The sequence below is a fragment of the Oncorhynchus gorbuscha genome, linkage group LG05, assembly GCF_021184085.1.
Source record: "Oncorhynchus gorbuscha isolate QuinsamMale2020 ecotype Even-year linkage group LG05, OgorEven_v1.0, whole genome shotgun sequence".
In the NCBI taxonomy this organism is placed as follows: domain Eukaryota; kingdom Metazoa; phylum Chordata; class Actinopteri; order Salmoniformes; family Salmonidae; genus Oncorhynchus; species Oncorhynchus gorbuscha.
In genome coordinates this window covers 33,212,136-33,238,800 of record NC_060177.1, presented here as the reverse complement: position 1 = coordinate 33,238,800, position 26,665 = coordinate 33,212,136, and the positions used below count along the sequence as shown (strand labels likewise).

General features: G+C 42.5%; 3 protein-coding genes across 6 annotated transcripts in view; 2 read left to right on the top strand and 1 right to left on the bottom strand.

The window, feature by feature from the left end:
- The window catches only part of mylk3 (myosin light chain kinase 3), a 37,002-nt gene extending 28,129 nt beyond the window's left edge, over positions 1-8,873 (top strand). For both annotated transcript variants that reach the window (XM_046349644.1, XM_046349643.1), the window contains exons 4-13: positions 51-589; positions 772-877; positions 1,790-1,883; positions 5,165-5,274; positions 5,497-5,638; positions 5,761-5,831; positions 6,073-6,201; positions 7,143-7,295; positions 8,136-8,271; positions 8,406-8,873. In XM_046349644.1, coding sequence (XP_046205600.1) covers positions 51-589; positions 772-877; positions 1,790-1,883; positions 5,165-5,274; positions 5,497-5,638; positions 5,761-5,831; positions 6,073-6,201; positions 7,143-7,295; positions 8,136-8,271; positions 8,406-8,486 — 1,561 coding nt within the window. In that variant the 3' untranslated portion in view covers positions 8,487-8,873. The remainder of the gene's footprint in view (positions 1-50; positions 590-771; positions 878-1,789; positions 1,884-5,164; positions 5,275-5,496; positions 5,639-5,760; positions 5,832-6,072; positions 6,202-7,142; positions 7,296-8,135; positions 8,272-8,405) is intronic.
- Positions 8,874-9,079: 206 nt separating this feature from the next.
- On the bottom strand, positions 9,080-12,282 carry orc6 (origin recognition complex, subunit 6). Its single transcript, XM_046349649.1, has 7 exons — positions 11,857-12,282; positions 11,581-11,707; positions 11,280-11,443; positions 11,017-11,106; positions 10,813-10,922; positions 10,365-10,451; positions 9,080-10,217 (listed from the first exon to the last, which is right to left on the bottom strand). Exons 1-7 carry the CDS (start codon positions 11,919-11,921, stop codon positions 10,090-10,092), a joined length of 771 nt encoding a protein of 256 aa, XP_046205605.1. The 5' UTR covers positions 11,922-12,282; the 3' UTR covers positions 9,080-10,089.
- Positions 12,283-12,472: 190 nt separating this feature from the next.
- Positions 12,473-26,602, top strand: LOC124035851 (vacuolar protein sorting-associated protein 35-like). 3 transcript variants are annotated; one of them, XM_046349647.1, is made up of 17 exons: positions 12,473-12,654; positions 13,677-13,760; positions 13,956-14,052; positions 14,200-14,323; positions 14,537-14,719; positions 15,170-15,389; positions 15,975-16,058; positions 17,658-17,767; positions 17,894-17,990; positions 18,284-18,432; positions 19,103-19,310; positions 22,474-22,629; positions 22,739-22,861; positions 23,722-23,901; positions 24,085-24,324; positions 24,764-24,907; positions 25,459-26,602. In XM_046349647.1, the coding sequence occupies exons 1-17, from the start codon at positions 12,652-12,654 to the stop codon at positions 25,636-25,638; spliced, it is 2,382 nt and encodes a 793-aa protein (XP_046205603.1). In that variant the 5' UTR covers positions 12,473-12,651; the 3' UTR covers positions 25,639-26,602. The 3 variants fall into 3 exon arrangements, with proteins under 3 accessions (XP_046205603.1, XP_046205602.1, XP_046205601.1); XM_046349646.1 differs by having other exon boundaries at positions 13,674-13,760; XM_046349645.1 differs by having other exon boundaries at positions 13,662-13,760.
- Positions 26,603-26,665: the final 63 nt, after the last annotated feature.

The window sequence follows — 26,665 nt, the reverse complement described above, 5'->3', positions numbered from 1 at the left end:
CTGTGCATTGTTCAAACATTGACTGTTTTGTAATGTTACTGTGTTGCTAGGACTCCTGATGTGACCTTGATTTCGGTGGGGAGTGAGTTAGACAGTCAGTACGTCAAAGTCAAGGAGACCGAGGATCCACAAGATCCAGAACCCACTGCATCTCAGCCACCTACCTCCACCACTGAGGAGCAACTGCCGGAGCAACTCTCGGGGCAACCCCCGGGGGAAGCAGCTGAAAGTCTCCCTCTTCCTTCCAAGGAGGACACTTTCCCTGAAGAGGACTTTACAAAGGCTGCGGTCAGTCCTCAGGAGCCAGTTATCATTGTAACACCACCAACCCCATACAGCAGTGCGCTAACAAGCCCACTGGATGTGGTCACCAAACCGGAACCAGAGTCAGTAACGATGGTCCCTCAGGTCCAGCCTGAGCCTGTGTCGGCCACAGAGCAGCGAAAACCTGTTCCACCTCAACCAGAGTCTGAGACAGTGAAAGATTCTGAGGAACCAGTTATTCCTCAGCCAACTCCCCCTTTAGTTGTTAAAACCCCCACAGCAACTGCACAGGGGGCAGCTCTGGATGCACAACAATTGGTCATAGGTGAGAAGGGCAATATCAATGTCAATTTCAGCACAATATGGATTGCACAACGGTATGTTACTGGGTGAAATGCAGTATGAATTTTGCTCCTCATGGTCTGTCAGTCCTCCAATAGGTCCACAGATCATTACCCATACCACCAAGCATATAATAAATCATGCTCCGGTGCTCTTCTCTTCCAGATGACTGCCCACCCTTGCCCGCTCCCTTTGAGCACCGCATTGTGAGTGCCAAGCAAGTCCCGATGGGCTCTTATTACGCTGTAAAGCCTAACGAGGTTCTCGGAGGGTGAGTCCTAATTCTTAAGGGCAACGAGAATGTGTTTACCGTACACATAAGACTGTGGTGTCGCATATATTATTCCCATTATTGTTACCCCCCCCCCCCAAACCAAACCACAACATACTTACTGAAAGTGAGGGTTGCCAACTGTTATTTTACTGTTATAAACACACTGTCAGGTCTACACAATGATGTTGGCTGACAATAGCGACGTAGAAGACACACCAGGAGCCGTTTGCTGCAGCAGCGGTAACCAGGCGCAGCGTTAGCAGATAAACAGGGGTGGCAGACTGACAGACTGAGCAGTATAGCATGATAGCAGGCGACGGGCAAAGCAGGGAGAGATAGTACGTAGCCGCAGAGCTGAACAACTGGCAACGCAGACATGGCTAATCCCCAACAGAGTCTGCAAATAAGCACTGGCTTCTTTTATGCTTGTCATGGACAGGGTTTATTTTGGGCAGGTGTTGAGTTCCCATTTGCATAGGGGCTTTTTTAAATCTCCGTGGTCCATGTCGAGTGGAGGTGCTCTCTCGCTACATCAAGAAGTTGGCTTAGTAAACTCTCCATGTGTGGCGGATGATGTACTTCCAATGAAACAAGAGGAGTAAAACAGGTCCTTGGAGTATGTCAGCAAAGCCCTGACAGAGGTCAACGCAAAGGATACCCCCTCAAGGTTGACTGCTTGTGGGTCTGTGCCCTTTGGTGCCTTTGTCAGGGTGTCTGTAGCCTTGAGTTCTAGCATTTTAAAGGTTCTGCATAACCTGAAGCTCGGATTCTGAGAATACCGCGTTGAGACTCTGTGCTTGGGTGTATGTGTGTTCATCAATGTCTATGAACAAATATTTGAGTTCTCACCTGTCTCTTTAGCATGTATGTAAAGTATCTGTGCACTCATATGTGTCCTTGTTTCCACAGGGGACGTTTTGGGCAGGTCCATAAGTGTGCAGAACTGTCGTCGGGCCTAATCCTCGCGGCGAAGTTGATCAAAGTAAAGGGAATGAGGGAGAGAGTAAGTGGATATACAACAACAGACCTGTGGTCTTTGTACCCCTCCTCTCTCTGACTCCCAACCTTTCACCACCCACCCTGACCTCTCTCTATGTTCCTGTCAAGTTTATTTATGAGGTTCTATGTGAGCAATTCTCTAGCCGCAGCTTAAAGAGATACTCACACGTACAAACGCGCACGCGCGCATACACACACACACACACACACACACACACACACACACACACACACACACACACACACACACACACACACACACACACACACACACACACACACACACACACAAGCTCTCTCTATATCTCAAAATTAAAAATGACTACGCAACAAAGTTAAAGCTGTGACCCGACCAAATGTGTGTACACTACACGATTTTGGCCCTGATTTAGCTATCCCAGACAAGCTTTTGAGATCAGAGACAAAATCCCCATGTCACCAACTCATTTAACATGAGTGTGTCAGAGAAACAATCTGAGGGCTACCGATCTCATCTTTGAGCAGTCCCAGACGCCCCGATATTTTCAAACGAGTTTGATTTTATCAGCACAAAATCTGCAAAGCTCCTGTTTTGTTTGAGATGTGCACGACATCTTTTGTGAACGGTGGTCAGTAATAGGTCAATGAGAGATCGCCAGAGAAGAAGCCAGTGAGATGATGACGTTGTTCCACATCACCCAGGATGTGTAGACTCTCCAGCAGGAGCCATGCCTACCACTAGTATTTTATAATATAATAATAATAATATATGCCATTTAGCAGACGCTTTATTTCTTTTACCAGGTAAATTGACTGAGAACACAGTCTCATTTATAGCAACAACACAGGGAATGGTTACAGGGGAGAGGAAGGGGGATGAATGAGCCAATTGGAGGCTGGGGATGATTAGGTGGCCATGATGGTATGAGGGCCAGTTTGGGAATTTAGCCAGGACACCGGTGTTAACTCCCCTATTCTTACCGTAAGTGCCATGGGATCTTTAGTGACCACAGAGAGTCAGGACACCCGTTTAATGTCCCATCCGAAAGAGGGCACCATATACAGGGCAATGTCCCCAATCACTACCCTGGGATATTTTTGTAGACCAGAGGAAAGAGTGCCTCCTACAGGCCCTCCAACACCACTTCCAGTAGCATCTGGTATCCTGTCCAGGGACCGAACATGACCAACCCTGCTTAGCTTCAGAGGCAAGCCAGCAGTGGGATGCAGGGTGATATGCATTTGTACATGCCTTTGACCAAAGCAAAGGTGTCAAATCGTTATGAAGTTCAGAAGCAATGTTAAAAGTTCAGAAGTTCAGCTATGAAGTTCAGAAGCAATGTTATTGAATTCAAAATGCTGGCTACAAATTTCAACTCTGTATGGCAAGTGTGAATGGCAAGCGTGAATGTCTGACTGGAATGGCAAGCGTGAATGTTCTAGCTACATTAACAATCTAATCACATCGTCACGTCATTGTTTTCACAAGACAGCGTGGTGGTGTGGAGAATCCTCATGACCAAGTGAAGAATCTTGTAGTGTGTGACACCCCGTCTGTGCCAGATCGGCAAGCAAGACAAATCACCACAGGAAAGACGGTTGTTTAATGTGAGAGGTTCAGCGATGTTTGGATTTTGAAAGTCGTGTAGTGTACACCCGGCATAAGAAGCGGTAGATCTGTTCTATGTGCACTATTTCTATGCTTCCCGTTGGTAAGTTTCATATTTGCGTCTTTTAATTTCGGATCTGTACACCAGCTTCAAACAGCTGAAAAAACAATATTGTTGGTTATTGAAAAGATATGTCCAGGAAATGGCAGATTGATTTCTGCATATTTTTACACATATTTAGATGTTCTATTCTTACTCTTTCCATTTCTCTTTGACACTCACAGACACACACTCGCTGAGAACGCACACAGCACACACCTGTGTCTCTTTTACCCAAAATCCATCATGGCTCCCGTCAGGATTCATTTCACATCCTTCGCCTCCTATTACACCTGCTAATCACCACACTCTCTTTATAAGCATTTTTTTTTAACGATGCATTTTTGGCTTCTCTTCTGACCTTGCCTTTATTGACACATTGAATGAGTACAACAGAAAGCTGGTACAGAAAGCTGATATTGAAATTGTGATTAATAATGCATTTCTTAATCAATCATACACTGAGCAAAGTACGATGTTTCTCATGTCCAATATGTGATGTACGCATTTTGTTCAGAGGTAATACATTTCTGTTTGGTCAGAATGGCAAATGGCTCTTTTGTACTCCTAAATATCAGAAACATCCACTTTTAATTTGTTTCTTACTGGAATAATATCATATAATATAATATATTTTTAGGATATTTCAATTACTTCCAAATTAAAATACTTGTCTTTTACAAATTGTTATTGTAAAAGATAAGTATTTTAATATTGGAATGTGTTTGGAAAATACATTTGCATGTATTTGAAAATAGTCAAATACACTGACTCAAATACACTCCCATGCATTTAGCCCAGGTCGGTTATGTATTTGAAATAATGTATTTGGAAAGAAGTATTTGAAAATACTTTTAAATAGTAGACTATTTATAGGAAATAATTTGAAAATACTTTCAAATAATTTCAATATAAGTCATTTATTGGGGCCACATTAATAGATGCCTGATGGGGGGGGGTTGAAGCTGTGTTGAAGCCACCATGCCTCCATTTTGTCACTCCCCCACCATTGTAAAAAATATTTTGGAAGCTATAGAAATGCATTTACTAATGTCTACATTTGTTTTTGCAACATTTATTCTATTACAGACACCTTAATGTATACCTTTTAAATCTTAGTATATATTTTGTATATTACTAATGTTACTGTCCCCACTACAACAGCAAAAATACTTATAAATGTAATTTTACATTTTCACCTTGAACATTTAATTGAAATACTGTAGAATTCCATTCATTCATATGGAGGACTGTGCCTACTGGTAGTGCCAATATGGCCGACCGGTGGCTTCAAAGCCTCTCACTGGCCAATAAATAGCATCAGCAATCCAGGGTTTGTATACATCATTGATTTGAACCCAGGTCTGCATAATACATTGTTCAATTAATAAGTTTAAGGTATAGTGACATATACGTATAATTGGTATTGGGTATAAGCACCCTCCAGAGTGGTTTGATTATTTTTTTCTCTAGAATCATGAAATGTGATAGATTGTGATTTCCTTTTTGCTGAGGTTGAGTGACTTCCTGCTCTCTCTTCTCTTATTTCCTTATTCTCTCTCTCTCTCTCTGTCCTTCCTCCCACTGGGTAACAAAGGAGGAAGTGAAGAATGAAATAGGAGTGATGAACCAACTTAACCATGTGAATCTGATTCAGCTTTATGATGCCTTTGAGTCACGGACAAACCTTACGCTTATTATGGAGTAGTAAGTCATTATTCGCATTAAGTCAGTATTTAGAAATTGCAACTCTAATAGCACCACCTATCTGCATTTCATGTGGGTACGGCAAACACTGTTCCAGGCTATAAAGCAATGTTTTAGTGGAATTAACCTCTTATGCCACTTAATTTCCTCAGCTCTTCTTTGCTTCTTGCACAGTAGCACAATATCACTTTTCCGGCACTGACCAGCTCCCTGTCTTTGCAGTGTGGACGGTGGCGAGTTGTTTGACCGGATCGTTGACGAGAACTACCTGCTGACAGAGCTGGATGCCATCGTGTTTATGAGACAAATCTGTGAGGGGGTACAGTACCTCCATCAGCAATATATTCTTCATTTAGACCTCAAGGTAAAAAGCGTAACCTATACATAGAATATATTGCATGACTTGTTAGTTTGACATGGATTTGAATTATATTACGTATCCCCCTGGTGTGAGGATTCTTACATTCTCTCCTTGTTTCCTCTCAGCCAGAGAACATTCTTTGTGTCAACTCCACAGGGAACCAGATCAAGATAATAGACTTTGGTCTGGCCAGAAAGTATGTTTCTCAGTATTTTCTCCATTCAGTGACCATAACTGTTTTAATCTACAAATCTCATCTATTGACATCCCCCTTTTCCCATCATTCTCAATTGAGTAGTCATGGTAACAGTCACCCAGTAGACAGCTTGGTAAAAAGTTGGCCATCTCTGTAACTCTGAGTCTCCACCCATGAAGCTCTGTTGTAAGACGTGGGATCTTTATGTTCCCATAGTTCAAATGTGCTTGTCTCCCCTCAGGTACAGACCCAGAGAGAAACTAAAGGTCAATTTTGGCACCCCAGAATTTCTGGCTCCTGAGGTGGTCAACTACGACTTTGTCTCATTCCCAACGGACATGTGGAGTGTGGGAGTCATTACTTATATGCTGTGAGTCTCTCACACACACACACACACACACACACACACACACACACACACACACACACACACACACACACACACACACACACACACACACACACACACACACACACACACACACACACACACACACACACACAGAGAGAGAGAACCACCTCCGCTTGACAAATAAACTCACCACACACCTCTGCAAGGCAGCAGCATCAGTCATACCTTGTAACACAGTGGACACAGTGTGTAACATGAGGATCTGATCTGTTGTAAAGGGTCAACCAATGGTATCCTAGCCACCGGAAACATGCTTGCAATCCATCTATAAATGCACATTTGTCTCTTGTCACCCACACTAGCACACTGTTCAGCTAAGACTAAATTCATACCCACTGCTGCCCCCTCGCAACGTTGCCTGTCAGCCTCAACCATGGCCTTGAATGAACTGTGTGCATCCCAATGGCCGTCTGTTTTTTCACAGGACACGGCAGATTCAATGAATGATAATAAACTGACAGCTGTCCAAGGAGATTTAGGAGGGTTCGCCCAAAATAAGAATGTGTGGCTGTCACACTCTATGCCCACCAGCTTGCCTGAATACCTAGCACTACCCAGGGCTCCATGGTGCTAATTGAATTATATTCTATTTAGAGTAAGCATCAGCGTGTGAGTGTGTTTTGTTTCAATTTCTCTGGAACGTGGCACACACTTCTGCTCCTTCGTAACCAATGCCCACACTCTTTTGTGTTGAAGTGTGTTATGGGTCTAAGATTCATATTCTCAAACTTCATATTTACATACCAGGCCCGTACTTTTCATTCCATGCAACAGGGCACTGAGGCAGAGCTCTCTGTAGCATCATGACTTTGATGACTGCTTTGTCTTTCTAATGAGTCAGTGTATAGAAGGACTGTATGAAAATGTAACTAACCCAGAATATCTCCCTGTTTTATTAGTCTGAGTGGACTGTCTCCATTCCTGGGGGACAACGATGCAGAGACTATGAACAACATCCTTCACGCCAACTGGGATTTTGATTCAGAGGCATTTGAGAATGTCACAGAGGAAGCTAAGGACTTTGTTACCAGACTGCTGATTCCAACTAAATGGTATTTCATATCTTCCTTACAATTGATTGCCTATTCATCTATATTGTATCTCCCTCTTTGTCCTCCCCACTCAATCATGGCCAGAGCACCATCTCATTTGATCAAATGAAAAGGCCTATTGTTTGCCTAAGGCAGGAATATTCCAACTGAATACACCTCATTGCCACTTAATCACAATCAGACTGTTGATGGTTCATTTGGCCATTTGTCTAAATGGGTTATTTGAATATGTGCCATGAAATCCAAACGAGTTGAGTAAACAGGATATAGAAGGTCAATAGAAAGTAGCACATTTGAGTCACATTAAATGCAAACTACACTGCCAGGGCCTGAGTGAGTTGTGTGTGCTCCCACACTGGACTGTTCACTGAGTGGTCAGCTGGCAGGCAACAGGCACCTTGTTGTTCTTTCTGTGCTGTGTCACCATTAATGATCTGGTCATTCCTAATCGGGGTACTTAGTTGTGTGTTATTCACCCCCACACCCACTATCAGCCATGGTGAAAAGGATCATAGTGGGCTCATCATTAGCCTCTCTCTGTAGACTACTTTTCTTTCCAGGGAATGGGTACATCCCTGCTGTTAGCAGCAGCTATTTCATTATAGGCTAACAACATTAGATGAGGCATGGGTTACGGAGAATGTTTTCACCCCATAATGGCAGAGGCATTGAAAACTCAGTTTAGAAACAGAAAGGGGAAATACGTTTTTGGAAGTCGCCAAGTTTTGGGAGTTGTACCACATCGTGTAAAAATATAGTCAACCAAGTCTCTTGATTGAATGTCCATTTGGGCTGTAGACCTGTGTGTATTGATACCCCTATCCTGGGTCTGTATTGTAGCAGTCGACTCAGTGCAACTGGCTGCATGAAGCATGCCTGGCTGAACAATCTGGAGGATAAAGCCAAATTGCACCAGGTTCGGCTCAAGTCCCAAGTCAAGCTCCAGCGCTACCTGGCCGCTCATAAACAGTGGAAGGTGAGGACTGAAGCAATTTACGCATGTTCGCATGCAATCTCATCATAAGTCACATTGCATCTGTGTTAGTGAATTGTCGGAATAAAATCTTTATAAGAAAGTGATCTAAATTCAATGATTCTACTTCCTTGCAGAAACACTTCCATGTGGTTGCTGCAGCCAACAGGTTGAAGAGGTTTCGCCAGAATCATCCCATAAACACTGTATATCAGTGAGAAGACTGCTGTCAAAGACTGAGTAGTTGTGCCTCGCGTGTATTGCTGACGTGCTGCACCTCCATGGCAGGCATTCCTGCCATTTACGCTAGTTGGACTGAGGCAACAGAACAGGACGTGATCTGCAATAGTATGCAAATTGCAATGGACATTTATTGAAATGTACTGTAGTATTCTACTCACTTTTTATACGGTACAGTGCACAACTTTGTGCAGTCTTTCTGTGGGTGATGTTAGTGGTTACTAAATTATCTGGGGCTCACAGTGTGCTTCAAGCAGGTTGCCTACTACTTACTTAGGTGTAATTGTTTATTTAATGACAAATCTTACTGACATATGTTTGAACTGCTTTACATCAAGTTGACATCAATGACAAATTATTCGCAAGGCTTTTTTTTTGTTGGTTATTTGAATATGGTAAGTGAATCTTCACAATCACACAGATGGCCTTGTCTTGTCTTTCCTTCTATGAAGGCTTTGAATAGGCCACTTGTTTGCGTGCTACACAACCTGACTGTACAGTGTTCCCATATAGCATTATTTTGTGACAGTGTCCCCCACCTCCACTTGAAATCAGCAAGAATAACTCAATATGACTATAAATGTTAATTTATTAAATTAAGTGAAGCCACAAAAGGCCACTGACTTCTATTGTCAATAGTCCCAACACAGAAGCGTCATAACACCCATAAACACAAAAATGGTTACAATGGTTTTTCCCACCATTCATTTTTCACGTTGTGAATTTGACAAATTCTAATTCATTTTGTGTTCGGTGTAGGTTTACCTTCGCGTGCCATTTTGATAGCTGTGTTATTCTCTCGGACAGGGTGAGTTTTAATCAATACATTAGCCTCAATTTTCACAATGCTAAGTGTTGACACATTACCTTGTCCGAGAGAGATTTGTGCAGTTATCAAAACGTCACGCCGGGGTAAGCCTACACGAAACACAGAACTTATACTAAGTATTTCTAAAATCCCAGATGGAAACAATAAAAACAATTGGAACCATTCGACTCATACTGTGGTACTTAATGTGGTCTAAAAAAAAAAAAACAGTTGATAATGCCAGCTGCCAACTGTTAAAACAGTCTATAATCCACCATAAATTGTGATCTTACAAAATGAGGGAAATTGTAGTTAGCCGTTTTAAAACACCACAGAATGTTCATCTTAAAACTGTACATATCCAACACATAGCCCAGCAGAATTCTCTTAAGAGTACATCTCACACATGACCACTGAGGGGCAGACAAGTCAATGTACTGTTTGAATAGAAACGTATCATGCTTGCTTATAGCATAAAATAACCATGGTTGAAACAAACAATGATCAAATAAAAAACACCCCTTTCAGTTAACCTTCTCCAAAAACTGAAATAAATCAGATATGGAGCTACTGTGTGCTTCCATAGCAGACTTGTACCTGCTCATTAGCGTTCACATTCAAAGAAAACGAGAGCTCCAGCCTCACTACTCATCACTGCATACAGCATTTTAACTGAACACATGCCCAAGCTTGTGAGAACCTTTCCCCTCAATCAGCTCAGCCACGACACTCTTTCTTAATATATAAAACAGCAATGAATTTCAAATTAACTTTCATGCATTGGCTTGTTTGGCTTTAAGGGCATTTTCCAAGATTCTTCGCTTCCACTCTTCGTAATCCTCTGTTGCACTCTCCTCAGAGTCCACTTTCAGCTGCTTTTGAGACACTGGCAGATCTTCCTCTGAAATAGAGGAAAAGGCCTTGATAGACTGCAGAAAATATTCCCTCAAACACTGTTTTAATTCTGCACAACAGCAAAGATTAAGAGTTCCAAACTTCTAAGGACATAATCAGGAATTTGGCATGGTTGTTATTTGGTCACATTTACCTTCCTCTTTTTGTTCAATACTTTCCATGAGTGTGTTCTGTCTTTTATGTGACATTTTAACTGGATTCTTCAGTGGAGTGGCTTCTTCTAATAAGGAAAAAAAAAAAAAAAAAAAAAAAGAGTAAAAAAATCAAGAGATACTTAAAGATCATACCTGAGAGAGGACCATACGTGAACTCTACCTACTGCCAGCACTGATTTCAGCCACAACATTCAGAGATTGCTTGTAATAGGCATGTTGTACAAATGGCAAAAGTACAAATGGTCACTATGAAAAAAGCCACAATAATTCATACACCAGCTTTCTGAAGCGTATGTCGCAAGAAAAAGGTATCGTTACCTAACAGAACATTATGGCTCAGAAGTACATTTTTAAATCCTAAGGCCCTTCCTGGGCTTTCCCACCATATGTTAGTCAAACCCCTTTATCATTTGACAGCAGACTTACTGCAGATGTCCTGTCCCAGTTTCTGGAGCTGGGTGCACAGCCTGTCAAAGATTCCCTTTTTGGCACCAGATGATGTGACCAGCTTCCTGTCCACTTTGATCTTCAAGCATCTGGAGAGATGTGGGGATATGGGGATAGTGATTCGATTTTATTAAATCATCAGGTCGAATGGTTTATGGAGAAACAGAACACCGTAACACTCACTTGCATGCAGCGTTCAAAGCAGCTGTAGTGAAGAGTGGTTTTGACAGGTCCACATCTTTCTGCTGAGCAGCAGGAAGGCTTGCTTCATACCTGGAACACAAACATGGGTTAATCTTAATAAATGAACATATTTACATTGATAAACTTATACGATATTTGGGACTGTCTTGCTCAGGAAAGAAGACTTGCTTAATATAGTAGCTTCCAAAAGATTTATAGAATAGTTGTGTTGGCCAGATGTAGGCTACTCTTCAAGTCCTCACCGTTCTAGTATTTTGGTTGCTACTTTGACTGCATCCATGCACCCAAACTGAACAGCAAGGTCTCGGAGTCCCAGGTGAGAATCAAGGCCAAGCATGCATTCCATGGCCTTCAGAGTGCTTTGATACTGCTTATTTTTCAACCCGGATAATTTGACGATATATTCCTGAAGAAACATAGCACAAAGAAAGTTTTCATAGGGCACGTTAGCGGAGCAATACCAGGGTATTTAGTTATTTGATTAAGAGGCGAGGTGCCTTGTCATCATAAAGCTAAATGTAAAAAATAAAAATAAAAACGTACTTTGTCCAGGGGTAACTTCATTGATTTTGCTGCCAGCTCAAGACATATTATTGCTTTGCTTGTACCAGTAGTATTTTTGAGTCCTGTGCATCTAACCAGGGATAACCGCATGTACTCCTCTGCTTGGCTGTAATATAGATGCAAAACAGAGTTTAGGAAACATCAACAAAATAATAACAGCTGTTGGCAAGCAGGTTACCTAGCTAACGTTAGCTTTGAACTATGGTCCCGTCTCAAGTATACTAGCTAGCTAATATGATCGTTTTACAGACCCACCTTAGAATTCTTGCAGAGGTTATACCCATTTTAGATGCAAGTTTAGTAAGCAGTTCTTTTTCCATTTCCAGTAAATAACAAATGTCCGTGACTGCCAACGAGAGATTAAAAAACAAAGACCTCCAGTCGAGTAGTCAGACATAAAAACTTGCCAGACCCTCGCCGCCAAAATGTCCGACGCCATCACGCCCACCAGCCATCTTTCGACATTCTATTGGCTATGACGATACGACGTCTGTTTGCGTACTTGTTGCTGAAAAGAACAACAGAATACACACACTTTTTTTTACAAAGATAATTGAGCAACAAATGATCTACTCACAATATATTTACGTACATCACATTGTATTAATTTGATCTCCGCTGTCTAAATATTTGCGTTACCACTATTGTAAACTGTAATTTAGCCAATGGGAGACGTATTCCCACACTTTGTTTTTGGCTCAGCCAATGAGGGCGAATCTGTGGAAAGGGTAGCTTGGTCGTCACTAGTTATTACAGCCACAAAGTATAACCCCGCCCATTTCTAACATTTATCTTCTTAAAATCTGTTTTTTTAAACCTAATCATAACCTCAACCATAACCTTAACCACACTGCTATGCCTAACCCTGACCTTAAATTAAGAACAAAAAGCAAATGGTTGGGTTTATTCATTCTTACGATATATTACGAGTTGACTTTGTGACTGTGATAACTAGTGGAAACTGGGTAGCTGGGTGGATTGATAGCAGTCACATGACTGGGAAACGATTTCAGGGTTAGCTACCAGTTTGCTGATACAAACTTGATAATCATGGTAAGTGAAACGGACAAGATAGCTACTCTTTATACGTGTGATTATTGTCCATCCAATCCTTCTGTTTGAGTCATTCATTTTAGGTATTGTTTTTTTGTTATTGCTGTATGGCTGATACTGAGACTCAAAAACAGACTCCAGTTGTGTGTGGCGCTAGCTAGCTACGGCCTATCTAAAAACGATATAGCTACCTACCAGCTAGTAACTGGCTAAGGCTACTGTAGGCTAACTGTCAACACATTTCATTTTTGAAGAATCGACCGAGTCGTTGTTGTCTTATTATTATTTCTGTCTCTTACTTTTTTAAAGGACACATTTCACAAAGTCAAAGGAGTACAGTTTGATAGTTAGTATTTTCATGAAATGTCTAGACTGTAGTCAGTTAGCAATCTAGCTAGCTAACGGAGCTAGTAAAGATCAGAGAGTATATCGATTTAACTTGGTATATCTAACTAGTGAACAAGCTAGAAATGGGTTATCCGTGACAGAGGGCCAAATATACAAACCTGGCCACCACAACTAACGTTAGCTAGCTACTTCAATAGATAGTTGATGGCTAAGCAAAGGTTAGCCATCAGCTGTCAGTCATTGATCATTCATTCTGGTGATGTCAGTATAGCTAGACATAAACATGGTTAGTGTGAACACTGCATATACGAATTAGTAGTTAACCACTTGATAGTCTAATGACTCAGTGCTAGCTTGAAGTCTGCACCTATTACAGTCTTGATGAGGCAAATTAATATTTTTCACCATTTCTAATCTCAGGCCATCCAGAACGCTGACATTAGGATAACTATAAATGAGCAAAATCGATGTTTATGTTGGCCAGTACAGTACCATCAATCATTTCATTATTTTCCTTGGGGCATAGCCAGTTTACTGAGCATCTGAGTCAATGTCATGTCTCGGCTCACTGTAACTGTAAACCACTGTAGCTATAATGGTGGAGTATGTCAGAGTAACATGCATGGCATTCCTCTGAGCTTCAGTGTGCTGTCTTTCAGCCTACCACACAGCAGTCACCCCAGGACGAGCAGGAAAAGCTACTTGATGAAGCCGTGCAGGCTGTCAAGGTCCAGTCATTTCAGATGAAACGTTGCCTGGTAAGATCTGCCTATTTCCTTCTGTGGGGGGCCCTTTGACTTCCTTGTCTTTTGTGTTAACAATATAGCAAATATATATTGTGTTCTCTGACCCTCATTAGTGCATGAGAGAGACACTGTTTCCTAGCCACAAGTTACACTACAGCATATTATCAGAGATTAATGTAACTGTACTGTTTACACTTCCATCTGTAGGACAAGAACAAGCTGATGGATGCATTGAAACATGCATCTAACATGCTGGGTGAACTCAGGACCTCCATGTTATCGCCAAAGAGCTACTATGAACTCTGTATCCTTTACCTGCTGCAACCTATGGAACTCTGGTCTAGACATAAAAAAATACTTGTTTCATTCTCCAGATCATTTGACTGTTCTAGGCATGTCCAGGTTTGGTGTTATTTACAGTTGGGCTATGAGTCCCTAATTCTGAGTGCAGACATGGCCATCTCTGACGAGCTCCACTACCTGGAGGTGTACCTGACAGATGAGTTTGCCAAGGGCAGGAAGGTGGCTGACCTCTATGAGCTGGTTCAATATGCAGGGAACATCATCCCCAGACTGTGAGTACTCAAGCACCCTAATGATTGTGTCAGCTAGTGAATAAAGTGAAGTGTAAATGGAAAGCTGCACATGTTCTCTTGAACTAGCCTACTTGTATATGTGATCAATCATGTGACAACAATGTCCTCTTTTTAGGCAGTGCAAACTAGATGCAGCTTGACCCTATAGGAATAGGAAACGGGACAAGTAATGACCCCCCTCTCTCTCCCCAGTTACCTGCTGATCACTGTGGGGGTGGTGTATGTTCGCTCCTTCCCTCAGTCGCGTAAGGACATCCTGAAGGACCTGGTGGAGATGTGTCGTGGGGTGCAGCACCCGCTGAGAGGCCTGTTCCTCAGAAACTACCTGCTGCAGTGCACCCGCAACATCCTGCCTGATGATGGGGAGCAGCTAGAGTAAGAACAAAGGGAGAATCTCAATTACATACTCCTTGTGTCCTCTCGCCTCTTTCACGAAACCCTTTTGGAGGAAAAGGTCAGAGGGGAGGGACCTCTGGCTTTCTCATCCAAAGGTTTTGAGAAGGAGGTGAGGAAAAAGAGGACGCAAGGAATATGTCATTGAGATCCTCCATCTCTCCTCACACGGCTCCCCTCCTGAGCTGCCCCTCGCTCATTCTCATCGACCGATTCCCACTCGAAATCCAGGCCTCAGTGTGTTAACCAGACATACTCGTTATGTTGTTTCTGTCCTCTGATTGAATGAGGATTTGAGCTCGGTGTTTAGCAATCATCCCAGAAGTTTTAAATGTGACCGTTCAATTATTGATTTAATGAAAGGGCCTATATAATTCCTTTTGATATATCATACTCCACCTAATGAGGATCTCATCTCTAACCTCTTTCCAGAGGGGAGGATGCGATGACTGGAGACATTAACGACTCCATTGACTTTGTGCTGCTGAATTTTGCTGAGATGAATAAGCTGTGGGTGCGTATGCAGCACCAGGGCCACAGCCGAGACAGGGAGAAGAGGGAGAAGGAGAGGCAGGAGCTGCGCATCCTGGTCGGGACCAACCTGGTTCGACTCAGCCAGCTGGAGGGGGTCAACGTGGAAAAGTATAAACAGGTTTGTGATTGCATGTCTGCATATATATATATATATATATCGACGTCTAGAGCTGTACATTTGCGTGTACTGGAAGTACAATGGAACCTTTGACATTAACTCTAAATCCTGATGTATGAGTCATCTGGAACTGCCGTGAAGACTGTGTAGTTAATATTAATCAGAATGGTTGTTTGCCATTTTTCAGATATTGGCTTGCAAATGTATTCATGTATTTCAATTGAGACCGTCATGCCATACAGAGGAGACTAGGAACACAGCATGCACTGTTCTAGAATAAAGAGCACCTGTAGGGTTTAGCCTTTGTTGTTTGTCTAGCTGAGGGAGTGGAGACGAGAGAAGATGATCCTTGTCAAGCTCAGAGAGGGGTTCTTAACCCTGAGCACCTCTTTTGATGTTTTATTTCTGCTATTATATCTACTTTACCTTAGAAATTATGTTTGGCAAAGAGGGATGCGGTATTGGATAAAATATTACATTGAATATGTATTACAACGTGCAGAAAATACACAAATTTGTAAGTCTCGTATATCTAGAGAGGATGCCCATTGTGTTGCATTGTATTTGGGTTATTTCTCTCCCCAGATTGTGCTGTCCGGTGTCCTAGAGCAGGTAGTAAACTGCAGAGATTCCCTGGCTCAAGAATATCTCATGGAGTGCATCATTCAGGTAACTACTGTTTCCAGTTTGTCATTGCGTCAAGGTTTGTAGTAGGAAATGCATACACAAGAACTAAACTCAGCAAAAAAAAGCAACGTCCTCACTGTCAACTGCGTTTATTTTCAGCAAACTTAAATATTAAACTTAAATATTTGTATGAACATAGCAAGATTCAACAACAGACATAAACTGAACAAGTTCCACAGACAATGTGACTAACATAAATGGAATAATGTGTCCCTGAACAAAGGGGGGTCATAATCAACAGTCAGTATCTGGTGTGGCCACCAGCTGCGTTAAGTACTGCAGTGCATCTCCTCTTCATGGACTGCATCAGATTTGCCTGTTCTTGCTGTGAGATGTTACCCCACTCTTCTACCAAGGCACCTGCAAGTTCCCAGACATTTCTGGGGGGAATAGCCCTCACCCTCCGATCCAACAGGTCCCAGACATGCTCAATGGGATTGAGATCCGGGCCCTTTGCTGGCCATGGCAGGACACTGACATTCCTGTCTTGCAGCAAATCACGCACAGAATGAGCAGTATGGCTGGTGGCATTGTCATGCTGGAGGGTCATGTCAGGATGAGCCTGCAAGAAGGGTACCACATGCGGGAGGAGGATGTCTTCCCTGTAACGCACAGCGTTGAGATTGCCTGCAATGACAACAAGCTCAGTCCGATGATGCTGTGACACATCGCCCCAGGCCATGACGGACCCTCCACCTCGATCCAGACCTCAGGCCTCGGTGTAACGTTCATTCCTTCGACGATAAACGTGAATCCGACCATCAGCCCTGGTGAGACAAATCCTCGACTCGTCAGTGAAGAGCACTTTTTGCCAGTTCTGTCTGGTCCAGGGAAGGTGGGTTTGTCCCCATATGCGACGTTGTTACCGGTGATGTCTGGTGAGGACCTGCCTTACAAAAGGCCTACAAGCCCTCAGTCTGACTATTTGTGGACAGTCTGAGCACTGATGTAGGGATTGTGCGTTCTTGGTGTAACTTGGGCAGTTGTTGTTGCCATCCTGTACCTGTCCCGCAGGTGTGATGTACCGATCCTGTACAGGTGTTGTTACTCGTGGTCTGCCACTGCGAGGACGATCAGCTGTTCGTCCTGTCTCCCTGTAGCGCTGTCTTAGGCGTCTCACAGTATGGACATTGCAGTTTATTGCCCTGGCCACATCTGCAGTCCTCATGCCTCCTTGCAGCATGCCTAAGGCACGTTCACACAGATGAGCAGGGACCCTGGGCATCTTTCTTTTGGTGTTTTTCATAGTCAGTAGAAAGGCCTCTTTAGTGTCCTAAGTTTTCATAAATGGGACCTCTAATTGCCTACCGTCTGTAAGCTGTTAGTGTCTTAACGACCGTTCCACAGGTGCATGTCCATTAATTGTTTGATTCATTGAACAAGCATGGGAAACAGTGTTTAAACTCTTTACAATGAAGATCTGTGACATTTGGATTTTTACGAATTATCTTTGAAAGACGGGGTCCTGAAAAGGGGATTACATGTAAAAAAACAACGTTTATTACTGATTCATCACAGACCAGTCACATGGTGGAGGCGTTACCCTACTCTGCTGTCTCTGGCCCTTCTCTCTTCTAATAGGTCTTCCCTGATGAGTTCCACCTTCAGACACTGAACCTATTCCTTCGTTCCTGTGCTGACCTGCATCAGCACGTCAATGTCAAAAACATCATCATCGCTCTCATTGACAGGTGACGTAAACTCTGCGACATATGATTCTATTTCAATCGGTACACTACACGCGGGATTGCACTTTTTCATTTTCCCTTTGTGTTGTGCTGGGAACCCACTGACGCAATTGGTCTTCTCTGTTTTAGACTGGCTTTGTTTGCTCACCGAGAAGATGGACCTGGAATCCCTGCTGAAATCAAACTGTTTGATATTTTCTCCCAACAAGTAGCCACAGTTATACAGGTAAGTGATGGAGAAAGACTTTACTCTTTTTTTTCTTCTCCTGTCTTTTCTTGCAATCCATTTTTCCCATTGATTTGGTCGTTAAAAATTCCCCTGCACATGTTCTATTGCTGTATTGTTAACTCTCACTCAAAAGACAAATTCTGGCACAAAATCTAGGTCTAGTTTTCCTCTCATCGACTCAATCTCATGACCTTGATGTATGCTTAAGTTTAAGAAATTAAACTGAAGTAGGCTACATTTGATACGTTATTACCTTATTTTGTATTTTATCTCTCCCCCCCCCCCCCCAGTCCCGCCAGGACATGCCTTCGGAGGATGTGGTCTCATTACAGGTGTCCCTCATCAACCTGGCAATGAAGTGCTACCCTGACCGGGTGGACTATGTGGACAAGGTGTTGGAGAGCACAGTGGAGATCTTCAACAAGCTCAACCTGGAACAGTAAGAGCACTACCATGTCCCTGTCTTTGTGTTACATTACTCAATCTTCTGGGTAGCTCTTTTTCTCCTTTGTTTGGTAGAGGAATTCAACGTTGCATCAGGCCAAAGATGTACATTAATGGAAATTAAAATCAAATTATATTAGCAGGGGTTGTGTTAATGCAGAATTCTGTGTTTTTCATGCAGGGGAAGAAAATAATATGCTAAAACGCGTAAGACATATCTTGCTGCATTTATAAATGCAGATCTGAAATGCTTCTTATTGTAATTTCAGCTCGTCAGACTAATTTTGTAATTTAGTTGCACTGATAAAAAGTTCCACTGATAAAAAATGAATGAACGGGCATTCTAGCAGCAGACAGCGCTCTAACTGATGTGTAGCTTCCTTTATCGGTGCAGTCTTAAATTTTACCATAGAAAAGAAGGTTAACTTCAAGCAAAACGTCCACGTCTATGATCTCAAATCTCTGTAAGAAGTTTGAGATAATGTCTTAATGAACTTCCCTTTTTGCTTTAGACAAAAAATAGATAATAATGAATTTGTTTTGCTGCCAGCATGTGATAGTTGGAAGTTTTATTATATTTCCCAATTTTCAAAGATAGCTGGAAAAGAACTGCCGTTGCTACTGCAGTATTTTCATTCTCAACTATTGTCTCCCTCCTTTCAAAGCATTGCAACCAGTAGCGCGGTCTCAAAAGAATTGACTAGATTGCTGAAGATCCCAGTGGACACCTACAGCAACATTCTGACTGTTCTGCAGCTCAAGCACTTCCCTCCGCTCTTCGAGTACTTTGATTATGAGTCCCGCAAAAGCATGAGCTGTTACGTTCTGAGCAACACTCTGGACTACAACACCACCATTATAGCCCAGGAGCAGGTCAGTACACACACCCCAACACACACATAAGGTACCAGTCAAAGGTTTAGACACACCTACTCATTCAAGGGTTTTTCTTTATTTTTACTATTTTCTACATTGTAGAATAATGGTGAAGACATCAAAATTATGAAATAACACATATGGAATCATGTAGTAACCAAAAAAGTGTAAAACAAATCTAAATATATTTGAGATCCTTCAAAGTAGCCACCCTTTGCCTTGATGACAGCTTTGCACATGCTTGGCGTTCTCTCAACCAGCTTCACCTGGAATGCTTTTCCAACAGTCTTGAAGGAGTTCCCACATATGCTGAGCACTTATTGGCTGCTTTTCCTTCACTCTGCGGTCCAACTCATCCCAAACCATCTCAATTTGGTTGAGGTCGGGTGATTGTGGAGGCCAGGTCACCTGATGCAGCGCTCCATCACTCTCCTTCTTGGTCAAATAGCACTTACACAGCCTTGAGGTGTGTTGGTTATTGTCCTGTTGAAAAACAAATGATAGTCCCCCTAAGTGCAAAGCAGATGGGATGGCTGCAGAATGCTGTGGTAGCCATGGTAGTTAAGTGTGCCTTGAATTCTAAATAAATCACTGACAGCACCACCAGCAAAGCACACCCACACCACCTCCTCCATGCTTCATGGTGGGAACCACACATGCAGAGATCATCTGTTCACCTACTCTGCGGCTCACAAAGACACAGCGGTTGGGACCAAAAATCTCAAAGTTGGCCTCATCAGCGTAAAGGCATATTTCCACCGGTCTAATGTCCATTGCTTGTGTTTCTTGTCCCAAGCAAGTCTCTTCTTCTTATTGGTGTCCTTTAGTCGTGGTTTCTTTGCAGCAATTCAACCATGAGGCCTGATTAACACAGTTTCCTCTGAACAGTTGATGTTGAGTCTGTTACTTGAAATCTGTCAAGCATTTATTTGGGCTGCAGCCATCTGAGGTGCAGTTCACTTTAATGAACTTTTCCTCTGCAGCAGAAGTAACTCTGGTTCTTCCTTTCCTGTGGCGGTCCTCGTGAGAGCCAGTTTCATGATGGCGCTTAATGGGTTTTGCAACTACACTTGAAGAAACTTTAAAAGTTCTTGACATTTTCCAGATTGACTAACCTTCATGTCTTAAAGTAATGATGGACTGTCATTTCTCTTTGCTTATTTGAGCTGTTCTTGCCATAATATGGACTTGGTATTTTACCAAACAGGGCTTTCTTCTGTATACCACCCCTACCTTGACACAAAATAACTAATTGGCTCAAAAGCATTAAGAAGGAAAGAAATTCCAAAAATGTACTTTTTTAACAAGGCACACGTGTTAATTGAAATGCATTCCAGGTGACTACCTCATGAAGCTGGTTAGGAGAACGCCAAGTGTGTGCAAAGCTGTCATCAGGGCAAAGAAAGGGTGGCTACTTTGAAGAATCTCAAATGTAAAATATTTTTGGATTTGTTTAACACTTTTCTGGTTGCTACATGATTCCATATGTGTTTTTTTCATAGTTTTGATGTCTTCACTATTATTCTACAATTTTGAAAATAAAGAAAAAACCCTTGAATGAGTAGGTGTCTTAACCTTTGACTGGCACTGTACACACTGATATATGCTACTTACTTACATTTTTGCACATTACACATGAAGCTGTGTTCTTTCCCACAAGTGTTTTTTTGTTGGGCTCTTTTTTACCTTACTTTATCTGTTTAGGTAAGCATCCACAAAAGGCTCTTTGTATTGTATACTTCCAAGCAGTCTGCCTACGTATTTTCATCAATTCTCTTCAAGATATTGGCTGTTCAAGGCACGTTAACCTTTTCTAACTTTTCTATTTGGAAAAGGTCAATGTGAACCATGATTCAGAGCACGTCTCTTCTAAGAGAGCTCTTAGTGGGACTTCAAGAAAACGTTGATTTCCCATTAATGCCGTAAGAGGCCTTTAAAAAAAAAAAAGCCTTTCTCTCAAACGTATAACTATCTTCACCCATACCTTTTTGACCGTATATAACTTAAACTCTATTACAATATACTTGCCGTTTGTTGATTTTTATTTATTTAAAAATATACGTTTTATTTTTTCGCTGCTTATTGCCCTTTCCAGTCTGTTCAAGAAAGCGTATTGATAATAGTGCCTTCAGAAAGTATTTACACCACTTTTTACTTTTTTCACATTTTATGTTACAAAGTGGGATTTATTTATTTATTTAATGGTCTTTTTTTTGTTGTCAACGGTTCACACAATACTCTATAATGTCAAAGTGGAAAATTCTATTATTTTGAAATTGATTAGATAGGTATTCAACCCCCTGAGTCAATACATGTTACAATCACCTTTGGCAACGATTACAGCTGTGAGTGTTTTTGGGTCAGTCTCTAAGAGCTTTGCAAACCTGGATTTGAATAATATTTGCACATTTATTATTTTAAAATTCTTCATGCTCTGTCAAGTTGGTTATTGGTCATTGCTTGATTGTCATTTTCAACGCTTGCCTTGGAGTTTAAAGCCAGTTTGGCAAAACTGTAACTAGGCCACTCGGAAACATTCAATGTCTTCTTGGTAAGCAACTTCGGTGTAGATTTGGCCTTATTTCCCTGCTGAAAGGTGAATTTGTCTTCCAGTTTCTGTTGGAAAGCAGACTGAACCAGGTTTTCCTCTAGGATTTTGCCTTAGCTTTATTATGTTTGTTTTTATCCTAAGTAACTTCCTAGTCCTTCCTAATGACAAAGCATACCCATAACATGATGCAGCCACCACCATGCTTGAAAATGTGAAGAGTGGTACTCAGTGACGTGTTGTTGGATTTGTCCCAAATATAACGTTGTGTATCCAGGACAAAAAGAACATTTATTTGCCACATTTTAGCAGTATTACTTTAGTGCCTTATTGTCAACAGGATGTATGATTTGGAATATTGTTATTCTGTACAGGCTTCCTCCTTTTCACTGTCATATAGGTTAGTATTCTGAGGTAACTACAATGTTGTTGATCCATCCTCAGCTTTCTCCTATCACAGCCATTAAACTCTGTAATTGCTTTAAAATCACCATTGGCCTCGGTGACAGTCTCAATTTGATCCATTTGTATTTTGTGGAAAAAGTCAAGAGTACTTTCTGAAAGCACTGTAAATATCTCACTGCTGAAGCACTGCTTTCTCTCTCCCTCAAGGTGGATGCCATCTTGACCCTGGTGTCGACACTGATCCAGGACCAGCCAGACCAGCCCGCTGAAGACCCCGACCAAGAGGACTTTGCTGAGGAGCAGAGCCTTGTGGGTCGCTTTATCCATCTGCTGCTTTCCGATGACCCCGACCAACAGTATCTGGTAAGCCTAGCTCACCCTACAGTTGAATTCCGGCACAGTATCATGTGTTTTCAGGAGATGTGTTTTATGTATTTTATGTGTTAATGGAGGTCTCCGTCATGTTCTACAGATCCTGAATACAGCCAGGAAGCACTTTGGTGCTGGGGGGAACCAGAGGATTCGCTACACTCTTCCACCGCTGGTGTTTGCTGCCTATCAGCTGGCCTTCCGCTACAAAGAGAACTCTTCATCAGTACGTAACCCTTACCCTAACTACACGGAACAAAAATATAAACGCAAAGTGTTGGTCCCATTTTTCATGAGCTGAAATACAAGATCCCAGAAATGTTCCATACACACAAAGCTTTTTTTTCTTCTCTCAAATGCAAATTTGTTTACATCCCTGTTACTGAGCATTTCTCCTTTAAATAATCCATCCACCTGAGGGGTGTGAGATAACAGCATGATCGTTACACTGGTGCTGGTGACAATAAAAGGCCACTCTAAAATGTGCAGTTTTGTCACACAACACAATGCCACCAATGTTTCAAGTTTTGTGGATGGGTGCTGACTGCAGGTATGTCCAACAGAGCTATTGCCAGATAATTTAATGTTAATTTCTCTTCCTTAAGCTGTTGTTTTAGAGAATTTGGACGTACATCCAACAGGCCTCACAACTGCCGACCATAACTATAGAACTCCACCTCCTGCTTCTTCACCTGCGGGATCGTCTGAGAAGGGGGGGGGTTGCTGCTGAGGAGATTTTGTCTGTAATTAAAGCCCTTTTGTGGAGAAACTCATTCTGATTGGGCCTGGCTCCCCAGTGGGTGGGCCTGTCTCCCAAGTCAGAGGGCCAATGCCCTCCCAGGCCCACCAATGGCTGCTCACCCTGCCCAGTCATGTGAAATCCAAGATTAGGGCCTAATTAATTAATTAAAATGGACTGATTTCCTTCTATGAACTGTAACTCAGTAAAATCTTTGAAATTGTTGCATGTTGCGTTTTTTTATATGTTTGCTCCGTATACATATCGTTTTTTTAGGAAGATGATGATTTATAATAAACAGGAAGGTGGATTTGAACTGTTTCCTCTTTGTTGAACACGTCCCACAGGATGATAAATGGGAGAAGAAGTGCCAGAAGATCTTCTCATTTGCCCACCAAACCATCAGTGCTCTGATCAAGGCTGAGCTGGCTGAGCTGCCCCTCAGACTCTTCCTACAGGGGGCGCTGGCCGCAGGAGAGATTGGCTTCGAGAACCACGAGACTGTGGCCTACGAGTTCATGTCACAGGTACAGGGGACAAAATGGGTTGAGAATGTGACATATTGGAAAGAGGGATGGAGGGAGGTCACTACCCCTCTTTGCCTTAGGTTTACTTGTGCCCTGTGTTGGTAGCAATGATCCACTGATTTTGGTGAGGTATTTTTCTATATCTGTTTTCTCTGAGAACCCCCTCCTCCCTCCCTCACCCAGGCCTTCTCCCTGTATGAGGATGAGATCAGCGACTCCAAGGCTCAGCTAGCAGCCATCACGCTGATCATCGGCACGTTTGAGAGAACGAAATGCTTCAGCGAGGAGAACCACGAACCGCTGAGGACACAGTGTGCACTCGCCGCCTCCAAACTGCTCAAGAAGCCAGACCAGTGTCGGGCCGTCAGCATCTGTGCACACCTCTTCTGGTCCGGACGCAACACTGAAAAGAATGGAGAGGAGGTGGGGGTTGTGATCACAAAGAGGAGGAATACATATAATTATTGTGTAGAAACAGTGCAGTACTAAAGATGGTGTCGCCATAGTAACGGGACATGCAGTAACCGTCTAGTAACCAAGTTTTGAGACGTATTTATTTTATTTAACCTTTATTTAAGACTGATTGCCTTGCTTTGTCTTCTGTTCTGATGAGAGGTTAAAAAAAACATATATTTTTTAAAAGCGGGGTGGTAATTCTAAGGTTCCTTGTGTATAATGACATGCATAATCAGAGTATTGAAGCGTGAGAAATGCAGGACGAGGTTCTCTTTGTTCTATGATTGGTTGCTGCTGAAGTGACTATGAACACGTAGCACTTTCAACTTCCTCTTTCTTCATTACAGTTGGCATGTGTGTGAATGCGTGGTAGAGTTTTACACCTCGCCTGTGTCTCTGTCCTCAGATTCGTGACGGGAAGAGGGTGATGGAGTGTTTAAAGAAGGCCCTGAAAATCGCCAACCAGTGCATGGACCCGTCATTGCAAGTGCAGCTCTTCATTGAGATCCTGAACCGATACGTCTGTTTCTACGAAAGAGAGAATGATGCGGTATGTGCACATTTCTTCCCCCTCGTCTGGACTACCACTCATTCCTGACACGCTTGTTCAGAACCAGGCCTACATTATGAAATCCTGATGTCTTTTCAAAGCACTTCAAGTGCAGACGGTCACATTGAGCTCCCCGGAGAGGTGCCATCCAATCTCCCTTGTTCTCTGAGATTATTGGAACAGTGTTAGGACTTGCTAGGACTCCAAGGCGACGCCCACTGTTGGTGGTTATTTACCAGCGCAGGAAGGACAGGAGGCTACAGCTCACCCGCCCACTCTCCTCAGATAGACACCCCATCTGCATCAGGAGGTTCTTTTTAACAGCTAGAGGGTACCAGGCCTCCAGGGACTGAGAACAGGGGCTCCATATTCATGACAATTTCAGACACTAACAGAATTTTTCCCGCTTAATCATTGTATAACTTTTGTTTTATAACTGAGTATATTTATGCATATATACAGTAGGTAACACATTGTTGTTTTTTTTCTAACTAATTTCAACCTGTTTGAAATTATTATTTAAGATCATGAAACGTCTTGATCCCCTGTAGGTGACGGTCCAGGTTCTGAACCAGCTGATCCAGAAGATCCGAGAGGACCTGCCAAACCTGGAGGCCAGCGAGGAGACGGAGCAGATCAACAAACACTTCCACAACACACTGGAGCACCTGCGTCTGCAGAGAGAGTCGCCGGAGGCCGAGGGGCCTGCTTATGAGGGCCTGGTGCTGTAGGGCTCTCTACACTTATAAAAAAAATATCTATATATATTTACACACACACAGACACATGTACACTCACACCAGGGTATTCCATCCATTAGGGAAAAATGCCATTCCAACCAACAACACCTGCCTTCCATCTCCCTTTCTCTATCCTTTTCTCCTCACTCTTCTTCCTTCTATCATCCCTCTTTATTTCATGTTACCATTTTTAGCATTAGGTGTTGCATTTAATGGTGTTGCTTTTGAGAATATATGGTGTACAGGCTACGGTTTGCCTTGCACTTCCTGCGTGTTGTCATTCCTTCATATTTGACCATTTCTGTCGTCCGTCGTCACCCTCAGAAGGAGATTATATAGCCAGTGGAAGCACATGTTTAAACTTTGACCCCTACTCGCCTCCCCTCTGTCTGTATGTCATAATTTCATGGTCATGCAGAAGAATTAAATAATGCTTGTTTTTAGAGAATGTCTCATCATTACGAGGTCGTACTGGGGAGAGTTATTCCATTGACCTCACGCTGTGACCCCACAACCCCTTCTCCTCCACGGACTAACACCTGGGCTGTAGATTTTCCTTTGCACTCCTCTCTCAACGGCTTCACTCATTTGGCTTGAGCTTTTTTTCTGGTTGCAGCCTTCTGTGGTTAACAGCCATTTGTAGAGTTAAGCGGCGTGCGTTGGTGCATGCTTTTACATAGACCTACTCTGGCTATCTCCATGAGTGGTAGGAGAAACTGATGTGTATGATGCCCCTTTTTGTTACTGGAGCTTATACAGTGGCGGCTAACCTTCATTTCTTTGACGTCCACATTGATTAAAAGATCTTCGTTGGAGGTGGGTTCTATTCATCTCGTTGTCTTCTGGATTTTCAACCCTACCTATGTATTGTATGTATGACCTACTTGTAAATCAGCAAAAACAGAATAAGTATCATCAATATGTCATTTGCACAAATAAACAAATTGATATTAAACCTGCGTGTCCTTCTGTTATGCTGCAGATTACGAGCCTGTAGTTTTGGGTCGGTGCACTGAAG